This window comes from Elgaria multicarinata, chromosome 14 (assembly GCF_023053635.1).
Source record: "Elgaria multicarinata webbii isolate HBS135686 ecotype San Diego chromosome 14, rElgMul1.1.pri, whole genome shotgun sequence".
NCBI classification, from domain to species: domain Eukaryota; kingdom Metazoa; phylum Chordata; class Lepidosauria; order Squamata; family Anguidae; genus Elgaria; species Elgaria multicarinata.
In genome coordinates this window covers 27,562,969-27,584,128 of record NC_086184.1, presented here as the reverse complement: position 1 = coordinate 27,584,128, position 21,160 = coordinate 27,562,969, and the positions used below count along the sequence as shown (strand labels likewise).

The window sequence follows — 21,160 nt, the reverse complement described above, 5'->3', positions numbered from 1 at the left end:
GTAACTGACTGTATGGCAGGAGTACGGCAGGGTTGTATACTCTCACCTTACCTATTCAACTTGTATGCAGAACACATCATGCGACGTGCTGGGCTTGACGAATCCAAGGCTGGAGTTAAAATCGCAGGAACAAACATTAACAATCTCAGATATGCAGATGACACCACTTTGATGGCTGAAAGCGAGGAGGAGCTGAGGAGCCTTATGACGAAGGTGAAAGAAGAAAGTGCAAAAGCCGGGTTGCAGTTAAACCTCAAAAAAACCAAGATTATGGCGACCAGCTTGATTGATAACTGGCAAATAGAGGGAGAAAACGTGGAGGCAGTGACAGACTCTGTATTTCTGGGCGCAAAGATTACTGCAGACGCTGACTGCAGCCAGGAAATCAGAAGACGTTTACTTCTTGGGAGGAGAGCAATGACAAATCTTGATAAAATAGTTAAGAGCAGAGACACCACACTGACAACAAAGGTCCGCATAGCTAAAGCAATGGTATTCTCCGTAGTAACCTATGGCTGCGAGAACTGGACCATAAGGAAAGCTGAGCGAAGGAAGATAGATGCTTTTGAACTGTGGTGTTGGAGGAAAATTCTGAGAGTGCCTTGGACTGCAAGAAGATCAAACCAGTCCATACTCCAGGAAATAAAGCCAGACTGCTCACTTGAGGGAATGGTATTAAAGGCAAAACTGAAGTACTTTGGCCACATAATGAGAAGACAGGAGACCCTGGAGAAGAGGCTGATGCTAGGGAAAGTGGAAGGCAAAAGGAAGAGGGGCCGACCAAGGGCAAGAGGGATGGATGATATTCTGGAGGTGACAGACTTGACCTTGGGGGGGAGCTGGGGGTGGCGACAGCCGACAGAAAGCTCTGGCGTGGGCTGGTCCATGAAGTCACGAAGAGTCGGAAGCGAATGAACAAATAAACAACAACAAAGTGACTGTCTCAATAAATCAGAGGTGCAGATCCTCAGGTCCCAATCTGTCCTCCTGGGGTTCCTGAGATGCCCCGCCCCTTTCCGAAACAGGTCTGCTCAAAAATAAGTCCATTTGACATCTTAGGGACTTAACACCCTAATCAGTGCGTTTTAAGTTTACAGCTTAATCGATATATCGTCAGCCAAGCTTCTGCCAGCAAGAGCTGTGAGTCTTTAACGGGGTCCACAGAAATCCCGGTGGTCCGTGGACTGCTTTCAAGTGATCTGTGTTACCATGATGAAAATGAGTGCCTTTCCAGGTCCAAAAATGTAAACACCACCTCAAAACCCGTCCCCTGCACTACAGTGCAAATGTAGCGATGCTGCAAGTTGAAGAGAAAGAAGCATTACTTTGAGGTTCACCAAGGGAAAGCATTGTGAGGTTCACACATACCGCCACATGACTGAAACGTGTCAACCAAGACCTTAATGACAGCTTGACAACCCCCTCCTGTCATGTCTAGCTCAGCTCAACTCAACTTTACCACGGGAGCTGGACTGAAACAGTTGTACTTACTAGAAGGGCAAGGAAGAATCAAGTCTGGTGATTCAGGAGAGCCAGGCTTATAGATCTGTCCAGGGTTCTGAGAAGCCTGGCTCTCCTGCATGACCAGACTTGCCGCTGGCCAGAACTCACTCAGGAAGAGCTGTCGTTTCAGCAACATGCAGAGGCCTCCTGAGGTTTTATGAAGGCTAGCCCAACCTTCTCGGAGGAGCTGTCTGGCTCTTAAAGGACCATTGGCTGATTCTGCAGCTGCTGGCTCCCCCAGCAGGAGTGTGTGAATGTGAACATTTCATGGTGCTGGTGGTGGACATTCCAAGTCCAGTAAAGCCACAACCTCGGAGCTGGAAGATCTCAGGGTAGCAGAGGACAATGAGTCACTGGATGATGCCTTCTTCACCTCAGAATCCTGCAGCCAGAGAACATGTCTCCGCCCACCCACCAGGAAGGCTGCCTGAGAACACACATGAGGATTCCTATGGGCATAGTGAACCTCCATCGGATACAAGTCTTGCGGTAACAAGAGCAACTTCAGGTTTTCCCACCATGCTCAAGGTGGATAAATATTAAAAATAATTTTTTAAAATCCACACCAGTAAATCCTTTGGCTCAGTTTTGCTAAGACAAATGTGTGGGTTACAGCAGGGATTAATGTCTTCTTCCTATGGCCAACCAGAGACTGAGAACATTCTACGCACTCAGTCCTGCTAAAACTATTAAAAACACCACACGAAACTCCTTTGACAAGCTCTTGAGAGGTATCTCCAGGACACACCGAAATCAATTTCTTTTAAACATTGAACCGCATGTTTATTTGATTTTTGCCTTGTCTGGCGCAAGTTTAAAAATAACAGCTTTTTGAAACTTGACACAAATCAGTTCTACTATTGCCAGTGCATGTGTGTTAAGGTTAAGTGTTATCACGTCAAGCAAAACAATCAAAGGATGCAAGTTACAGTATTAAAAATTAGTGCCTATTAGAAAGATCATGTAGTAATATATTGCTTTTCCCATTAATGTGGCACTGTACCATGTCAACCTACATTTCAAATGCAAGGCAAGTACAAAAAGTGCTTTGCAAATGTATTGGCTTATATGAAATTTATTGCAATGTAATGGTCGTTTTTCAGGTAGGCACTGTGTCTTCCTAAAGCTAGGCAGATCTGCTTAGAGCCTAGATGGGAGGCATGTTGGGGACTCCACACCCATAGGCCTTGGAACGCGGGTTTCCCACTGTAGCGTTTCCCACAATGCATTAAGTCAGACTTCCCCAAGTGGGCGCCCTCCAGAAGTGTAAAGATGATTTGAGTCTTCACATTAAGTGAATTTTACTTTTCAAGGATGGCTTCCAGGAGTGTGTATGTATGTAATAGTGCCAATATACTCATGAACATGACAATGTATAGGTATTACTATATCACAAGGATGCATGAGCAAAGATCAAATGCAAGAAAAAGACACATGCTAGTTTCAAAAGGCAAAAAGGCTGGCACCAGCAGCAGCAAAAGGTGCCCCCAATAAACAAAAGGCACAGCAAACCTCATATTGAGGACTGATGACAAATTTAGCAACCGTGTGCTTTGAATAATGAATTCTCCATCAGGCGTTGGCTCAGTTTAGTCAACATGTTCTGTTTCTAGGGGGTGCATCCCCACCCAACATGTTCTAACTCCACCGTTGTGTGACTGTGGGCTACAGTGGAGTTGAGTAAAATCCATCGTGACATTTGATTGACAGTTTCTCTGCCCTCTCTCCTCCCCTGGTTCTCCCGATGATGAATCAGCCATTGCTGGGGGAAAAATCAATCCCGGCAGCTCTCCTAGAGCTGCACTCGCTTCTTTCACTGTTCTTGCCAGCATACTCTGTAGCTAGTGAGAAGAGTCAACTCAACGCAACGGAAAACTCCATGCAGCCCTCCACACAACACAATGGTTGTGCAGGAACTCTCCTCTGCACAGTGTATATATTCTGCATGGAGTGTTTCCCCAAAAATCTCCACTGTGGGGTGGAGTTTTCCCACCGGACAACATATTTCTCAACGATGGTGTAAAAACTCCACCGTGGACTTCTAAAGCCACCGCTGAGAAACGTGTCTGAACTAAGCCACTGATCTGGGGCTCACCTCTCCTTTTGCAATTTTTTACTTTTTTAAAAGGTAACAGGGTTGCATATGCACGCTTCTACCCTGTGCTTGGTTTGAGTAAAATGCAAATTGCAGCACTAACTCTCACCTGCCCTCCCCAAAGCGTTCAGGCTTCTAACATCCTAAAATATGTATCGCGAGATGGCTGTGTCCAAGAGTTCGGGGCTTCCCCTAAATGCTGCATCCTCGTTAATGGCTAAGCTGGCAGAAGCTCGGCCAATTCCGAGAAATTCTATTTTAAACCTCTCAGTCATTATGAACGCAAGTCCCATTGATTTCAATGGGCCTACTCTAAGTCTGGATCCATAGTGATTATGAATACTAAAACAAGGGCTGTATTCTGATTGAATTAACCCTGAGCACAAGGGTGGAATGTTGTATATGCAGCTTGGAACGCTGAATGAATATTCATTATTCAAGCCCTTAAAGAAATGATTGCAGGATCCGAGGGAAACAGTTGTCATCAGCAACCTTCCTGCTTCCAGGCAGGCAGCTGCTAGCACTAAATCACTGCTTTATTGCTGTAAGTTACATGGAGGATTGCAACTTTACCCACACACTTCTCAGGGACATTGTCCTTTTCTTGTACGGTCATCCTGCTATATTCTGTACATACCAGTGACGTGATGCAGATGCTAAAGGCCAAGAAGGTCCCGTGTGGATGACCTGTGAAAAGCGAATGAACGGAGCATGGCAATTCTAGAATAAATGCCTAGTGTGGAAGCACGCTGGAGTGCAGAAACAGCGTCACGAAGGCTGATCCTTTCTGCAAGGCGATGCGGGTGACCTAAACGCCACGTAAATGCAGATTAGGTATGACACTCCTGAATAACCCCATGAGGTGCAAAATGTCGATGCAGTCTGTTCGTATGAATGCCACCTAGAGCTAGTGGACACAAACATTTTCAGTTGTGGTATCACAGCATCAGGTGAGGACTCGCAGGTAAAAATGATCCCTCACAGGTATAATATCATCCTCCGCAAAAGTCTTCCCAGCACCTCAAACACAAACTTTCCCAGGGGACTCACTTCCCCCTTTCAGCAGCAAGTCAGTTTAGGACATGTTGATCACTCAATGACTCACCACTGAACGTGTGAAATGGATCCACTGGAAAGCGCTGTGTTTGAGGTTGTGTTCACACTGGATAGGAGCCATATGCAGCCGTTGCAAAACGAAAACGTGAAGAGGGCATGTGTGAGGGCCCAGAAGACAGAAAAGAGCAACCAAAGTGGTCGAGGGGCTGGAGCAATGTCCCTGTGAGGGAAGTTACAACAGCTGGGATTGTTGAGCTTGGAGAAAAAGGCGAGACATGATAGGGTATGCACAGTGTGGAGAAAGCGGACAGAGAGACATTTTTCTCCCTCTCCCACAATACTTGAACTCAGTGGGGTCACTCCCATGAAGCTACTTGGTGGAGGGTTCAGGGCTGACAAAATGAAGGACTTCTTCACACATCATGTAGTTAAACCAAGGAATTGGCCACCATAAGAAGTAAGGATGGCCACCCACTTGGTTGGCTTTAAAAGAGGATGAGGCAAATTCCTGGAGAAGGCGTTCAATGGCTACTGATGACCATACGCTACCTCAGAGGCAGTACGCCTTTGTGCAGCAGACGCTGAGGAACATGGGCGGGAGGGTGCTACTGCAGTGAAGGCCTACTTACGGGTCTCCCACAGGGAGCTGTGTAGACAGAGTACTGGACTCGATAGACCCTTGGTCTGATCCAGCATGGCTCTTCTTATATTCATGTCAGGACTGTAACCTGGTTCAACCAAACATGATTACAGTCTTCCAGATTTTCCTGGTCAACACGGGGAAGTCGGGGTGGAGGGGTGGGTCCGGCGTGGGCCTCTCCGTAGCCCCTCCAGGCTTTCCATTTTGTAATGCCTGCATAAGGCTGATAAGGATGGCTCATTCCCACCCATGTCATTGGTTGATGCTGCAGCCAATGAGGGATGAAAGTGAAGTCTGAAGAGGCCTTCATTAAGTAGGCCTTTTCTGACAGTTACTTAGTTACTCAGACGGTCTCCCAGTTTCCCACATCATCCTGTTCTTATACCCTCCATCCTTGGGGGCAAAGGTGTGTGTGCAATTATGCTGCATTCTGAAACTGCTGAGACCTGACTGGGCCATCTTCCTCAAGATCCTATTGGAAGATGAGAGACGACTGAGAACATCCACATTTCAGCGCTGATGCAGGATACGGCCTTTTGGTCCATTTCTGCCATGGGTTCTTCTGGGGCGCCTGCTGCTGGTGAGGCAACGTCGTTGATCTGGCAACGAATGACTAAGGTGCAGTCAACAGATTTGTAAGTGCACGGGAGCGCGCGACGGCAAGGCCATGCAGCTAGTAGTCTCGAGGGAAGACCCTTGCCGGGTTTCCCCCTACGACTTGTCATTTTGCTGGAGCCCCAGAAGTTCCTCGGCTAAGCTGATGAGGCTGTTCTCCTCCAAGGCAGCGATGAGTCTCTGGATGGTGGCTTTCTTGCCCTCCGAGTCGATAAACCTGCGGAGCAACTGGTACGCTTGCTCGTAGAGGCCCTCCCGTTCGTACTCCAGGGCTAAGTTGTCAATGACAGGATCGCGAAGGGCCCGGCAATTGGCCTGCAGAGACCGGCCCACCTGCTTCCATTTCTTCGAGACGAGTTTGGCAAACTTCTGATGGTCGTCTGGGGTGATCTTTCGGTTGGCTTGGAAAAGATAAGCAGAAAACAAAACTAACTAATCGGGATGCCTTCGTGCATTCATTTCACACGATGAATATACTGTATCTTTGGGCTGCAATCTTATACACCAGACTTCCCTAACGGGGTGCCCTCCAGATGTGCTGGATTGCAGCTACCGAGCCGGCAGGGCCATGGGTGGTCCCCCCCCGCTCCTATTACCCCCACCCCACCACCAGCCTGCAATAGTTTGCCTTGAAGATATCTGGAGACCTTGAAAGCTTGCATAGTTTTTGGTGATCTTTGAGCCAGCCTAATAAAAGTATTATACGATATGGACTTTAAAATATTCAGTCGATGTGTCTCATTGGGAGCCAAGATATCCAGGAAGACATTGGAGATGAACTGGCAATCCCCTTCCCAAGTGGGGTGGGGATGAGTCAGGTCTGTGTGTAAACAGGAAACCAAAGGACAAGCCTGCAGTTTCTGGAGTGGGACTAGAAGAGACACACAGGACCCGAGTTGCTCTCTGCAAGAATCCTACGGCCTTGATGGTCCCCCGAGAAATCCGGCAGGGGAACAGTACCCACTGGGGTGTCAATGTGGTGAACTGTTCAAGCTCTATATTTGTAAATAAATGCAGATATTATAAGATTCCTGGGACCTCATTCAAAAGGAACCAAACCCAAGAGTAAGCACTGAAGCCCATGAAATCTCATCACTTGGAGAATTGGGGTGCACATAACGTTATATTATTATTGTTGTTGTTGTTTTTGTTGCTTCACATGTGGGTTTACTAGTGCACACACTAAAACGGTAACGTGGGATGCGCTGATTTTGGACAATGCATACACAGATAGAAAAGGTGTGCAAAAGACCGGCGCCCCGTCCTCTATGTAAACATCAACTTTTTAAAACTAGTATTTAATTCCCATAAACAATTTTAATCATTATTTTATATTGCATTATAAATGGGGGAGAAGTTTTATAAATAAAATAAAATAATAATAAATTGGGAGGATTATTGTAAGGCGAGGCATTTCTAGGAAATTTATATTTATGCACAGAAAATGTTTCCAGAGTGCCCCCTTGAGGTGACTGAGACAAATGCATTTGCCTAATTATCTTCTTTTAGGATAGACAGGTATTGATAGACACCCACACACCCACCATTTTTGTCTTGCACCTCGTCCTCTTTCACGATAGGGTTGCTTCACATTCTTCCTTGAAACACTCACCAAATTGCTGGTCTTGGAATGTGAAAATGTCCCCCTGCAGCAAAGACCTTGAAATCTCTAAAGAACTGTAAGATGGAGGCAAAGAATCCAAAGATGGCGGTGAAGAATCCAAAGATGGACGTGAAGAATCCAAAGATGAATAAGTGCTGTCAACGTTGCTTTCTTGATAACAACTCAGTCTCTTCAGGGATTCCTCCAACTCTGCAATTTCTTCATCCCTGAGACGGTTAGGCTGAAATAATAATTTTAAAAACATACAAACCATCCGCCTCTGGTCTAATTTCCCCCTAAACTAGCTCTTTTCCTTTCCTGGTTCTGAGGGCCAAACTAAATATTCTTCTAATTGGATTGGGACCATGGTGATCCAGGAGGAGTAGATTTTGGTTTCTCCCACTCATGTTTTCATACTGAAATTCCACTCTGGCCCTCCCAGGGTGAGGATATTTTTTAAAAAGAAAAACATCTCCACTGGAATCCAAATTGCATGAGGTACTGGTTCCCCTCTATTCGGCCCTGGTTAGGCCTCATCTAGAGTATTGCGTTCAGTTCTGGGCACCACACTTCAAGAAGGATGCAGACAAGCTAGAGGGGGTTCAGAAGAGGGCAACCAGGATGATCAGGGGTCTGGAAACAAAGCCCTATGAAGAGAGGCTGAAAGAACTGGGCATGTTTAGCCTGGAGAAGAGAAGATGGAGGGGAGACATGAGAGCACTCTTCAAATACTTAAAAGGTTGTCACACAGAGGAGGGCCAAGATCTCTTCTCGATCCTCCCAGAGTGCAGGACACGGAATAACGGGCTCAAGTGACAGGAAGCCAGATTCCAGCTGGACATCAGGAAAAATATCCTGACTGTTACAGCAGTACGACCTAGGGAGGTTGTGGGCTCTCCCACCCTTGAGGCCTTCAAGAGGCAGCTGGACAACCATCAGTCAGGGATGCTTCAGGGTGGATTCCTGCATTGAGCAGGGGGTTGGACTCAACGGCCTTAGAGGCCCCTTCCAACTCTATTATTCTATGAATCCAATGCCTTCATCAACCAAATAGAGGGTGTTTTTTTCTAGTGGTGGGTAGGGATGAAGGCCAAAGGAGGTTTGCCAAATGCAAAATGGGTGTGGCCGAAAATACCAGCCTATTATGTCATCCTGACATAGTTTTAAGTATTTACGAATCTATGGCTAGCAGGCTTCTTCTCAGAACAGACATTCTTCCTTTCCTCTTACCGTTAACTATCTTGGGAAGGGGGGGATTGTATTCTGAACAATGGTGAAAGGGGGGAATGGAGCAAAAATGGTTGAGAACCACTGGACTAGAAACTTGCTTCTTCATTTTTTAAGTGAAAGCTGGCATTTTCAAGAAGTTACCACAGTAGAAGTCATGAATTTTCTTTCTCTGTAGGACTATAACAGGATCAAAGAGATCTTAGTTGATGAATTGCATGAGCTCTTTTCTATCAGATCTGGAAAAATTCACTGAGTGCTCTTTGTTTTTGGATGATGCATCCAAAACACTCAGCAAATTTATCCAGATCTGGTAGAAAAGAGCTCATGCAATTCATCAACTAAGTTCTCTTTGATCCTGTAATAGTTCTACAGAGAAAGAAAATTCATGACTTCTACTGTGGTAACTTCTTGAAAATGCCAGCTTTCACTTAAAAAATGAAGAAGCAAGTTTCTAGTCCTTATGATTGTGAAAACAGGCTTGAAAGTGACGGCTGCTGAACAGTAAGAAGGCTGCCTTCTTAGATTTCAGTGTTCTCCGTAGTTCCCTGGGAATGAGGTTTTAGCGCTCCACATAATTCCTTGCCTTTCCCCGGAATGATGCAAAACCAGAACCATGCAAAATACTAAATACCCGCAGAACAAATTATGCAAATTTCTCTCTCCAGTGGCAGAATCCAGCTTTTCTGGATGCAGAAATGGGGTCTCCCCAAATTTTAAGTCCCAAATGTGACTGGTGCCCTGGAGCCAAGCGCAACCCTGACCCATCCCAAGTTTTGGGGCGTTACCTTTTCATGGTAGATGCAATCCAGGCACCGCTCCTCTTCCCGGATCATGGCGTCCAGCTTCTCGGCGCCAGCTTTCAGCTCCATCTCAACAGGGACGGCGCTGCCCGTGGAGACTTTGAGGTGCCTCTGGAGAGAGTCCCGGAGGGCTCCGGCACGGTAACTTTGCAGAAATTTCCGGCAGTTTTCCTCCTTGCAGAATTTGAGTTGGATGATCAGGTGCGGGTCGCTGCGGTGCACCTTCAGTACGTCCACCCCATTTAGGCTCCCGGTGGAGTCTGGGGAAGAATGGGGGGAGAAATGGGGGGAGAGAAATCAGTGCCGATTCAGACATGACTTCGAGGAAGAAGAACACCAGATAGAGGATTTACAGCAGGGTTACATTCTGACCTGTGGAGGCTGGTGGCTCCGGTTCCAGTTTGGGTTTCAATCAGAAACAGACACAACTCTAAAGGAGCTATGGCAAGTGCTAGGCCTATTTTGGGGGTAGGATTTTGCACCTTGGAGAGCACCTTCAGAGGACTGACAGGTCCTGACTGAAACCCAAAGTGGATTGACAGCCCCACCGAAATCGGAGCCACCAGCCCTCACTCATTCTGCCCTCCCCCACCTGCTGAATCACAGGCCGAAGAGTGCTGATCTCTGATTCTATGCCCCGTGCCACCAATTCATATAACCCTGGGTAGAAGCACTGGGAAAGACACCTACGGGGTCCAAAGCTGTGGAGGAGCTGCCAGTCAAAGTAGGCGATATCAGACTAGATGGACAAATAGTCTGACTCTGTCGTGTTTCTCAGAAAACTCCTGCTTTCGATGGGAGGCAAATGACGAGGCTTGCTAAGTAATCCACAAAGCTTTTATTAAGCGACGAACGTCTCTTCTACCTGAAGAGACTCTAACTTCTCGGAACCGTCCCTCTAGGCAAAACTATGCAAACTAAGCAAGACAATTGTCCGCTCAAGAAGAATAGGAAGCTACTTCCCAAATGCCCGTAACTTCAGAGAACCTGGTGCGGAGGCTGGTTCTGGCGTAATCGAACCGACTTTCTCACGCCTTCCTTCGCTCCATGCGTTTGAGCTTCCGGCGGACCCTAGCATCAGCTAGCTTGTCAGGACGCTCACCTCTGGAAGAAACCTCACTTCCCACTCAGTGTGTAGGATTTGGCCTTGAGGAGATAAGCTCTGGAGAGGGCTGACTCCCTGCTGGGGCATTGCCCGTGAGAGCTTCCTCCCCCACTGGTTCAAGCTGGCTGGTGTCCGGTGCTGCATCTTCTAGTTCTGATTCTGACTGATTACCTGAAACATCTTCTCCCAAAACAGGGGCAGCAGAGTTAGACATGGCACTCTAAGTCCGCTTCATTGAGGGAGAGGCCATGAGCCAGAGGTAGGACATAGGTAGAAAGTGCCATGTTCAATCCCAGGCATCTCTTGAAAGAAAGTACGGTGCAGTGGTTAGAACAACTTTCCCCAACCAGGTGCCCTCCAGATGTGCCAGCTGGCTGGGGAACATGGGAGTTGTAGTCCAATGCATATGTATATTGGATATTTGACTGTGGCCACGCTAGAAGTAGGTTTCTCCTTGCACACCGCATAGATGAGGGAGGGACTCAGAGGATGAGTTTTCCCAGCTGCCTGATCTCATGTTCTGAGATAAGGATGTTGTTTTACTGTCCTGTGAGAAACTGGAGCGGAGCCCTTTCTCCTGAGGGGAGTAATTTGTTTCCCAGCTTGCATTTCTCATGGCACACTGTGGAGCTGAGGAGAGAAACCTATACAATCCGCAAAGCCGGCCTGCTCTTATTCTTATTCCGGGAGGAGGCAGGCCCTCGGAATGGCAGGCCGTTGCATCCAGGGAACCAAAGCAACACCCATCGAGGGAATTGTGATCTCCAACGGAAGGCTGGGTGTAATCTTTCTATTGCATTCACCTTCTTCTATATAGAAATAAAAGGAAGTGTTTGTTTCTATGTCCTCGAGGGACTCGCAAACCGTGCATCCGATTATTATGAGACTTTTAGGATTTGTTCTCCCTCTATCTGGGATGGTTTCAGGCAGAGTGAAAAATCTGACCGCCATCTTGAACCCAAAAGGCGGCAAATCAAAACGTTTAAAGATATACTGCCTCAATGCCATCTTGATCGATTTCAATCCAACTTCTCATCATGACTTGGCACTCCAGCGAGCAGATTTTAACCATACAACAATCACGTTTTTTAGACATTTAAAAAAAAGCCCCAGATATTGGAGGGGAAATATGTTAAAGTATGAAAAAAAGAACAAGCACAGTTTGTAGAAAGAGAAAGTTAGTAGGCCGAGGGATAGGCCCGCCCCCTTCCCTCTGCTGTGCAGCAGCTCTGTCTAAGGGGCATGGAGTGGACACCACACAGCTAACCGTTCTTGGCTCCTGCCTACCTCAGTGCCATTCCATGTTTTACAGAGAAACTGGCATCACCCACCTACCCATGAGCAGAGATTTTGTGGCAAATAGCGAGGGAGGTGAATGGCTACATTTTAAACCTGCGGGAACATTTTGGACATGGAAGAAGATGAAATTCCAAGGGAAGCTCGGACACAGAATCATAGAAATGTGGAGTTGGAAGGGACCTCAAGGATCACCTAGCCCAACCCTCTGCAATGGGCAGGAAAACCAATTAAACCATCCATGAGAGGTAGCTATCCATCCTCTTCTTAAAAAACCCCAGAGATGGAGAACCCACAACCTTTTTAGGTAGACCATTCCAGATCTTACCGTCAGGAAGTTTTTCCTTATATTTAATTGAAATCTAGGTAGCTGGAACTTTTACCCATTATTTATTGTCCTAATTTCTGTGGCAATGGAAAATAGTTCTTGACCACCTTCCCTGTGGCACCCTTTTATGTGCCTGAACACTGCTAACATGTCTCCCCTCACTCTCCTTTTCTCCAGACTGAACATCCCAAGTTCCTTCAGCCTGTCCTCAAGTCCCTTTATCATCTTCGTTGCCCTCCTCTGAACCTGTTCTAACCTGCCAATGTCCTTCTAGAAATGTGGTGGCCAGGATCTTACACGATACTCCAGGTGTGGTAACCTTCCTGAGCAACGACTGGCAAGCCGTGTTGCATTTACGCAGTTTCCGGCTAGGCAAACTTAATACCCAACACAAAATACGTACCTGCGAATGCCAATTTGAATGCCTTGAACACACTCTGCTTATTCTGGGGGTTTCCATAGAGAGCGGGCAGAAGGACCTTTTCCGACGTCGACTGCACAAAGAGGAAAGCGCTTCCCACCCAGACATTAGAGTTGTCGCCCATTGTTCTGCGAGTCTAACTGAAAACGAAACAGAAAACAGAGTAGACGTTTTATTTTAAAAAAACACCCTACATTTACATTACCCCTGCCCATGTGGGAACTGCATCGCATTGAGAGGAGGAGGATTATGTTTTCCACCTTAGGTTCCTTGGAGGAATAAAAAGGCGGGACATAAATGCAATAAGTAACTTTTCAACATCCTGCACTAGCATCACGCTAGCTGGGGATGGTGGACATTGTAGTCCAACACAACCGGAGGATGGTGGAAGTCTCTAAGAATTACGCTGCACCAGCTCATACACAGAATATTAAGAACATAACAAAAGCACAGACAAGGTACAATTTAAACTGGGTAGGTTTGTTTGAATAAAGTTGATTTTAAATCCGCTATTTAAAATCATGATTTAAATGTCCAAGAAAAAGAAAGATTGGATTTTAGATCAAGTCCCCCCCACCTTTTTTAAAAAAATCTACACATCTCCTAAAAAAGTACATACTAATCAGTTGCTTCACAACTAAGGCACATGGTATCAACCAATCACCAGAACTGTCTTCCTCTCTGGGTCTTTTGTCCTTATTTACAGATACTAACACATTGCTACTGCATAAAGACCTGATCAGTTTTTGTTTAGCAGCAAGACTAAGTATGTTTCCTTTGCAGTTTCCACTTTGCTGTCAGCGGGAAAATCAATGGAAAATAATTTTGAGGCACTTAGCACTTCCAATACTGTTTTCAGGACCTTCTTAAAAGCCGGCTAGGATGATGCTTGGCGGACCTCCGACGGGAGTTTGTAATTACAGTTATGCTCTTCCTTTCTAAAACTTATGTAATAAGACTAGAGATGCAAAATGCCTGGAAATAATGAAACGGTGAAGAAAAATGTTTTTTAAACCTCATGTCCTCCAGATGTGTTGGATTACCTGGCCCATGCTGAGGGTGCGCACAGTCAGGCCCTGGCTGAGGGCAGGGCCGGTGCCAGACTATTTTGCGCCCCAGGCAAGGTGAGCTACTTTCACACATACCCCCCCCCCCAAAAAAAAAATGCCAACTTTTATTTTTTAGAACGTATGTTTCCTGGAAAAAATAAGAAGCACACAACTTGAAACTGCTAAATTTATTTTAAAGTGCAAGAAATACGTCATGCCAATTAGAGCAAACAAATTGGAAAAGAACATCTATGGGTCTAAAATGTATTATTTAATAGGAATATCACCTCCAAATCATCCCCCCCAACTCACAAGCATGCGCGCACACACACACTCAGCATCACTCACTCCAAACAAACAAACGCATGAACACATGCATTCACTCAAAGACCCCCATTCACCCATACATTCTCTCTCTCTCTCTCTCTCTCTCTCCCCCAGGTGTGTTCCGGAAGTCCGAACGTGGAGCTGCCCCACCCCCACCCCAGCGTCCCTGGCTTCGCTTCGGCTGGGCGGGTATGGGGCGCCATCTTGCCCGCCCAGGCCCAGCTGAATCCTCAGGCCGGGCTGGCTCACAGCCAACGCGTGTGAGTGCTGCGCTGTGCCCGGCGCCCCTCTTAGCTTTGGTGCTCTAGGCGGCCGCCTGAGTGGCCTCTATGGTAGCACCGGCCCTGGCTGAGGGCCCACCAGACTGAAGAAGGGTTGTACTAAAGCAACAAAGCCCAGATCCACACCAAGCAGGATACGACACTTTGAAAACATTTTGGAAACTGTCTATGCAGCCTGTCCTGGGCCCCAACAATTGTCACTACTGTTATAAACGGTTTTAAGGCAGTAGTGTAGATGCTGCCAACGTGCCTTTAGATCTGTAAAGCATGCTTAAAAATTAAGTATTGCTTATTTTTCAATTTCCCCCCAAAATTCTGGTTTTCCCTCAAAAAACAGGGGGGAAATAGGTTTTTCCTCCAATGTCGTCAAAATTTCCAGAAACATTACATCTTTGCTCCATCTACAGCTCTGGAGGCAGGGAAATGCTGTGATCAGCAGCACACACCCAGGATCCAAATGTCCACACCAGACTGGTGGCCATGGAGGGAGAGGATCAGTGGCAGCAATGAGGCTCTCCCGGTGGCCACTGGCACGGCCGGCATGACCAATAGGCCGGCTGTGAATTTAAGCATTACCTTGGTAACTACAGACAAGAAGTTACTGCACATGAGTGAGTGGTCTTGGTAAAAGAGGAGGAAAGACAGTGCTATCCATCTCTCCTCCTCCTCCTCCTCCTCCTCCTCCTCCTCCTCCTCCTCCTCCTCCTCCTCCTCTTCTTCTTCTTCTTCTTCTTCTTCTTCTTCATCATCATCATCATCATCATCATCATCATCTTTTTTCTCCCTCTTAGCAATTTTTCTAGATGAACATGACAGGCTTTGCCAAGCCATGCTGTCTTTTACTGATTTAGGAATTTCCTGACTACTGAACATGTTTTAAGTATGACTGCTTTCTGGATGTTGGTGTGGATGTCTTTCAGTAGGCCCAATTTCTGAAGATTTTCTGTAAGAAATATATTGATGTGATGCCAGTGTGACTAACGTGATAATGGTCACTTTTTCCTGTTGTCATAGTTCTTTAACTTTCCTAGCCAGTGGTGTATATTTCTCTTTTCTTCTTCCATTTCTACGTTTCTGTCGATAGGCATTGCTATTTCAATGAGGTTGGTGTGTTTTTCTTTTTTGTCTATAACTGTTATGTCTCGACGATTGCAAAGTATTGTCTTGTCTGAATGAATTGTTCTGTCCCAGTATATTTTATGGTCTGCATTTTCCAAGATTGTTTCGGGTGAGTATGTATTGTATGGTGCATTATTATCATCTATTTTTCTTTTTGAAAGTATAGAATCATAGAATAGTAGAGTTGGAAGGGGCCTATAAGGCCATCGAATCCACCCCCTGCTCATTGCAGGAATCTACCTTAAAGCATCCCTGACAGGTGGTTTTCCAGCTGCCTTTTGAAAGCCTCTAGCGTGGGAGAGCCCACAACCCTCCTAGGTAACTGGTTCCATTGTTGTACTGCTCTAACAGTCAGGAAGTTTTTCCTGATGTCCAGCCGGAATCTGGCTTCCTGTAACTTGAGCCTGTTATTCCATACCCCAAGGTGGCTTATGTGGTCCTCCTCCCCTCTATTTTATTCTCACAACAACCCTGTGAGGTTGGTTAGATTGAGAATCAGTGCCTGGCCGAAAGTCACCCCATGAGCTTCATAGCCGAGTGCGGACTAGAAATAGAATCTCAATCCAACACTCTAACCACTACACCACACCGGATCACACACAGAAATGCAGCTGGCGACTGGAGAAGTGACAGAACTCTCTGTCCTGCTTCTGAGCTTTCTGCCAGCCCTCAGGAGAAGGCCAGACAAAATGCGAGCAGGCCAGTGACTGCTGTGGATCCATTTTACAACTCTGCACTAGCAGGGCGAGGCAGACACTTCAGGCGTTATGAAAAGGAGGTGAACTGTTCGCTATTTCGTTTATTATTGCTGGATTTTCACTGCCGGTAGGGGGAGAAGTGTCTGTTGGATTTTCTGCCTCAGGTGTCAGCAGAACTTGATGGATCTATACTGGGAGGGGGGTGTCGCAGAAATGCACCATTTGCGGCTCTGCCTCGGACAGCAAAATGTCTCCGAGTGGCGCTGGCATGCCAAACACAAAGGGGGGGGGTCCCCCCCCGAAAACAAGACCACCACAGACCAAAATAATCTGTAGCAAGTGAACAAAGTTATTAACTAGTGAACAAAGTTATTATTAGTATTATTGGAACATGACAGCACAATGTATTACAGCACTGGTTCCCAATTAGCTAAGTACTGTGGACCCCTTGTTTTTCAAATGCCAAGCCATGGACCCCCTACTTTTGAAAGTTTTGTTACCTCTATGGTAGTTACCTGTGCGAAGCAAATTTTTTTGTAGAAAATAAGGGGCGGCCCCTAATAAGCAAAGGATTTTAGGTATACTAAAAATCAGACCATAAAATGTGATATTACCACACAAAAATGTTCATGCATTGGTTATTTCTCGGTTAGACTACTGCAACCTTCTTCTCACCGGCCTTCCTTCTTCTCACATCAGTCCATTGGTTTCTGTTCACCACTCTGCTGCTAAGATCATCTTCCTGGCTCGCCGCTCTGACCATGTTACTCCACTTCTGAAATCTCTTCATTGGCTTCCAATTCACTCCAGAATCCAATATAAACTCCTGTTGACCTACAAAGCTTTTCACTATCTAGCTCCTTCCTATCTCTCCTCTCTCATCTCACACTATTGCCCCGCTCGTGCGCTTCGCTCCTCTGATGCCATGTTTCTCGCCTGCCCAAGGGTCTCTACTTCCCTTGCCCGGCTTCGTTCATTTTCTTCTGCTGCCCCTTACGCCTGGAACGCTCTTCCAGAACATTTGAGAACTACAAGTTCAACCGCAGGTTTTAAAGCTCAGCTAAAAACTTTTCTTTTTCCTAAAGCTTTTAAAACTTGATTTTGTTCTGACTTTATACTGTTAGTTTTACCCTACCCAGTGCCTCTTTACCCTACCCTGTGCCTGTTTGCATTCTCTTCCCCTCCTTATTGTTTTATTATGGTTTTATTAGAATGTAAGCCTATGCGGCAGGGTCTTGCTATTTACTGTTTTACTCTGTACAGCACCATGTACATTGATGGTGCTATATAAATAAATAAATAATAATAATAATAATAAAAATGACAATGATTTAGTTAGGAATATAAAGATGAATTTAATTTTACTAACGTCTAGTTTACAATTGAACAAATTGTGACATGTCTAGCAGCTACTAAACCTAAATGTGATGGGAGAAATCATTCCTCTTTTTGTCCTGAACAATCCCTTCCACATCTGGTTCAATATTTCCTACTTTTAATCTCAAATCTGGATCAACATCGAGCCGATTTCTATGCTTGTTCTTCATATAACGAAATGTCGAAAATGTTTGTTCACAAAGATATGTGGAACAAAAGGGAACTAGATGTTTCAAAGCTTTTTCACCTAACTTCTTATAATCAGGAGAAACCTTCACCCAGAATTGGTCCAGTCTATATTCTTTGAAAAATGATTTCAATGAACCATCACAAGTCACATCAACAAGTGCATCTTGCTCTTCCACAGAGAGAGTTGTTAGTTGTACATCACCATATTCAAAAGGATTCTTTATCCATGAGTTTTCAGGATTAGGTGCAGGGAAGTAATCTCTGAAGCTAGTCGCTAAATCATGCAGGTGCTCAGTGATGTTATATTTTAATTCTGGTAGGAATTTGTCATCAGTGGACTCCAGAAATGAATGGTGAATATGTGAAAGGTGTCACTGACCCCCTGGGTGGGTTACGCGGACCCCCAATTGGGAACCACTGTATTACAGTGATATACATGAAAAACACATGTTGTAACTCAGGGAGTGCGAGTTGCAGCACTCCAGATTTTGGGCCTACAACCCCTCATCACCATTAGCTATGCCGGCAAAGGGTGGCAGGAGTTGTAGGCCCCCCCCCGGTGTTTGGGGGCCTATAAGCTTCCCCCACCCCACCCCCTGCCCCCCACTGCTGTAGCTGAAAACCAAGCAGCCATCTGGTTGTTTTCAGCTGTCTTTCATGAGAAAATTTCCTTAAGGCTGTTTCGATGAAATGGGATAGCACTAACCACAGAGGCCTGTTTGCTGGGCATGTGTGAAAAAGGGTCTTTTTTTCCTCGTTGCCCCCAAACTATGGGGTGCAATGCCTTAAGAACTACGATTGCCCTCCCCTTGGGTTTCAGCAAGGAACTTTGTCCAGCTTGTGGATTTATCTCTACCTCCAAGGAGCATGCTGAAATTAGCTTGTACGACTGATATACGTAACTTATGCCAAAGCATTTGTATCATGAAAGAGGAAAACAATCTGACCGGTAATAATTTGTCCCTGCTAACGGTTCAAAAGTCATGTGCCAGATAGATAGGTGGAGGAGCTGGCACAGACAAATTATCAGCGACATACTCAGCTCGAACACAGAATGCTGATAAGTAGGGCTGTGCATGGACCCCCCCCGCTCCGCTCCTGATCCGCAAATTCCGGATTGGGCCCGCTCCGCCCCACGTCGATCCGCCTATGGTCTGCTCCGCTGCGGAGCTCCGGATCCGAATCGGAGCTCCGCAGCAGCGCCAGGTAAGCCCCCCTCCCTCCTTACCTGCGTCCGTCGCGATCCGATGGCGGCTTCAACTGAGCCCAAGGACTCAAACCGGAAGACCAGGCCGCATTTGCGGCCTGGTCTTCCGGTTTGAGCCTCAGCCTCAGTTGAAGCCGCCGGCGGATCGTGACAGAGGCAGGTAAGCCCCCCTCCCCTCTGCCCCTTTACCTGGCTCTGCTGCTGTCGCCACACGGACTGCAGCAGTACCAGGTAAGCCCCCATTTACCTTTTTTTCGGAGCTCCGGATTGAGGCAAGAATCCGCTTGGTCTTGATCCTCTTCGCCTCAATCCGCAGCCCCCCTGACCTGCTTTGTCTCCACCTTTGTCGGAGGCGAATCAGGCCACCTCACTATTGCTTCTACTCTCTGAAGCGAAGCAGAGCACAGCCCTACTGATAAGACACTTTGAACTTAGTATACAACAGCAGCTTTGGACATCTTACCAACCTATTCCAGACCAGATTGTTTTCCTCTTTCATGAGACAAATGCTTCCGGATAAGTTATGGAGTATATCAGTCTTACACGCTAATTTCAGCATGCTCCTTGGAGGTAGAGATAAACCCACAAGCTGGATCAAGTTCCTTGCTAATTACACTACAACGTTCAGTGTCCGTAAAGATAAATACAACCTCAGACTCAGTGATCAGCTAAAAGCAACACATGCAGTAGCTTGTTATAAACAAACCTGTTTGTTCAAAATTTCCTTGTTTAAAATTTCCTCGGTATGTGCATCGACTTCCTATATATGGACAACGATATCTCGGGCGTTGTCCTCTTCTTCCTTTTAACGGTGTGATTTTTAATTGTTGTAGCTCCTGACGAAGGATTTGGCAATCCAAAACGTTGAGCTTCTTGGATATCAATACAAGCCTTTCCTAAATCTGACAGCACCAGAGCTTGTCTCTCTTCCGCACCCGGCGTTTGAAGTCCAACACCATCCGGAGGGCCCTCTGTTCCTGACCAGGGCTCTATATACAAACCCTAAATATTATTTTGAAGCGGTGGCATTGGTTTTCTTTTTCTTTACAAAGCGGAAGGCACACAAACACCCCTCCAATTTCCCGCGTGTGATTCTTAAATGAGAAAAACCTGTTGCAGAGGATGCCTTTATTCCGGATTAACTATTCCTGAGCATTTCCCGCGGTTCTGTACACAGGCGGTCCCGGCCGCGGCTTAGTCCTCTCGCTTATTTCGGGCAGCGTGCGCTGGGAGACTCTCTCCGTTGTACCGCTCGTGAATACGCTCCCCGGCCACCCCCACCCCCACCCCTAAAAAACCCCCGCTTTGTTACAAAAGCGTGGTTGAAGCGTGGTCAGAGGGAGCGGGTTCTCCTGCCCGATCCGTCACGCAAAGCCAACGCAACAGCGGAACAGCCGGGCGGCCTTTTTCACGCCTTCAACATGGAGCCGCCGCCGCCGCCGCCGCCAGTTCCCGGAACGGCGCCGTGGCACAGCGGCTTCCCGGAATGCGCCAAGGCGGCACTCTCCCCCCCCACACACACACCCCTCGCCTTTTCGTGAAAGCGGAGGGAGGCTTCGGATCTCGCCCTCCCATGAAACAAACCCCTCGCGCGCACAAGATCCATCCCTTTCGGGTTGGATACAACAAACTCCTTCGCCGCGCCGCTCGGGCTGCTTTGCGCCTCTCTCCGGTGCGCGGGCACGTTGCGCTTTGAGCCAACGGGGGATCGGGGATCGCGACCCCCCCCCGGTATTTCAGACTCCCCGCAGCCGCAGCCTGCGCTCGCCCCCCGACTCCTCCCGGAAGCCGAGCTCGGCCCCTTACCTCCCCTCGCCGGGCTCCTCTCCGCTCTTTACGCGCTCCCAGCCGAGCCGCCTTCCGCCTTTGCGCATTAGCAGCGCCGCGGGAGGAGAGCTCAGGCGCCCAACCAGGCACTCCCGTGATCATGTGGCTCTTAGAGGACGCTGACCCGATCCCTTAAAGAGGGATCCCCCTGGAATCCGCCAGTGCCGGCTCCTCTCCGCCGTGACTTCCAAGCCTGGAGCGAATTCACGGGACTCCCCCGCCTGCCAGGGAGCATGGTTCGAACTTGGTGGAGTTTAGGATTGTGTTATTCTCCACCCCCCCCTCTCTCCCTCTCCCCTCCCCTCCCTCCATTCATGGTTTGCAAGAATAAATTCTTACTGGCCAGGAGATCTGCCAATCCAAACGAAGCTCCGCTTTCCCATTGGGTTGGGTG

At 47.1% G+C, this 21,160-nt stretch overlaps 1 protein-coding gene across 2 annotated transcripts; it reads right to left on the bottom strand.

Annotated features, from left to right (window-relative positions):
• Positions 1-2,290: 2,290 nt before the first annotated feature.
• Positions 2,291-21,156, bottom strand: TRADD (TNFRSF1A associated via death domain). Of its 2 annotated transcripts, none has more exons than XM_063140895.1 (5): positions 21,106-21,156; positions 12,675-12,832; positions 9,528-9,802; positions 7,522-7,753; positions 2,291-6,310 (listed from the first exon to the last, which is right to left on the bottom strand). In XM_063140895.1, the coding sequence occupies exons 2-5, from the start codon at positions 12,814-12,816 to the stop codon at positions 6,006-6,008; spliced, it is 954 nt and encodes a 317-aa protein (XP_062996965.1). In that variant the 5' UTR covers positions 12,817-12,832; positions 21,106-21,156; the 3' UTR covers positions 2,291-6,005. The 2 variants fall into 2 exon arrangements, with proteins under 2 accessions (XP_062996965.1, XP_062996964.1); XM_063140894.1 differs by lacking the exon at positions 21,106-21,156 and adding an exon at positions 20,746-21,002.
• Positions 21,157-21,160: the final 4 nt, after the last annotated feature.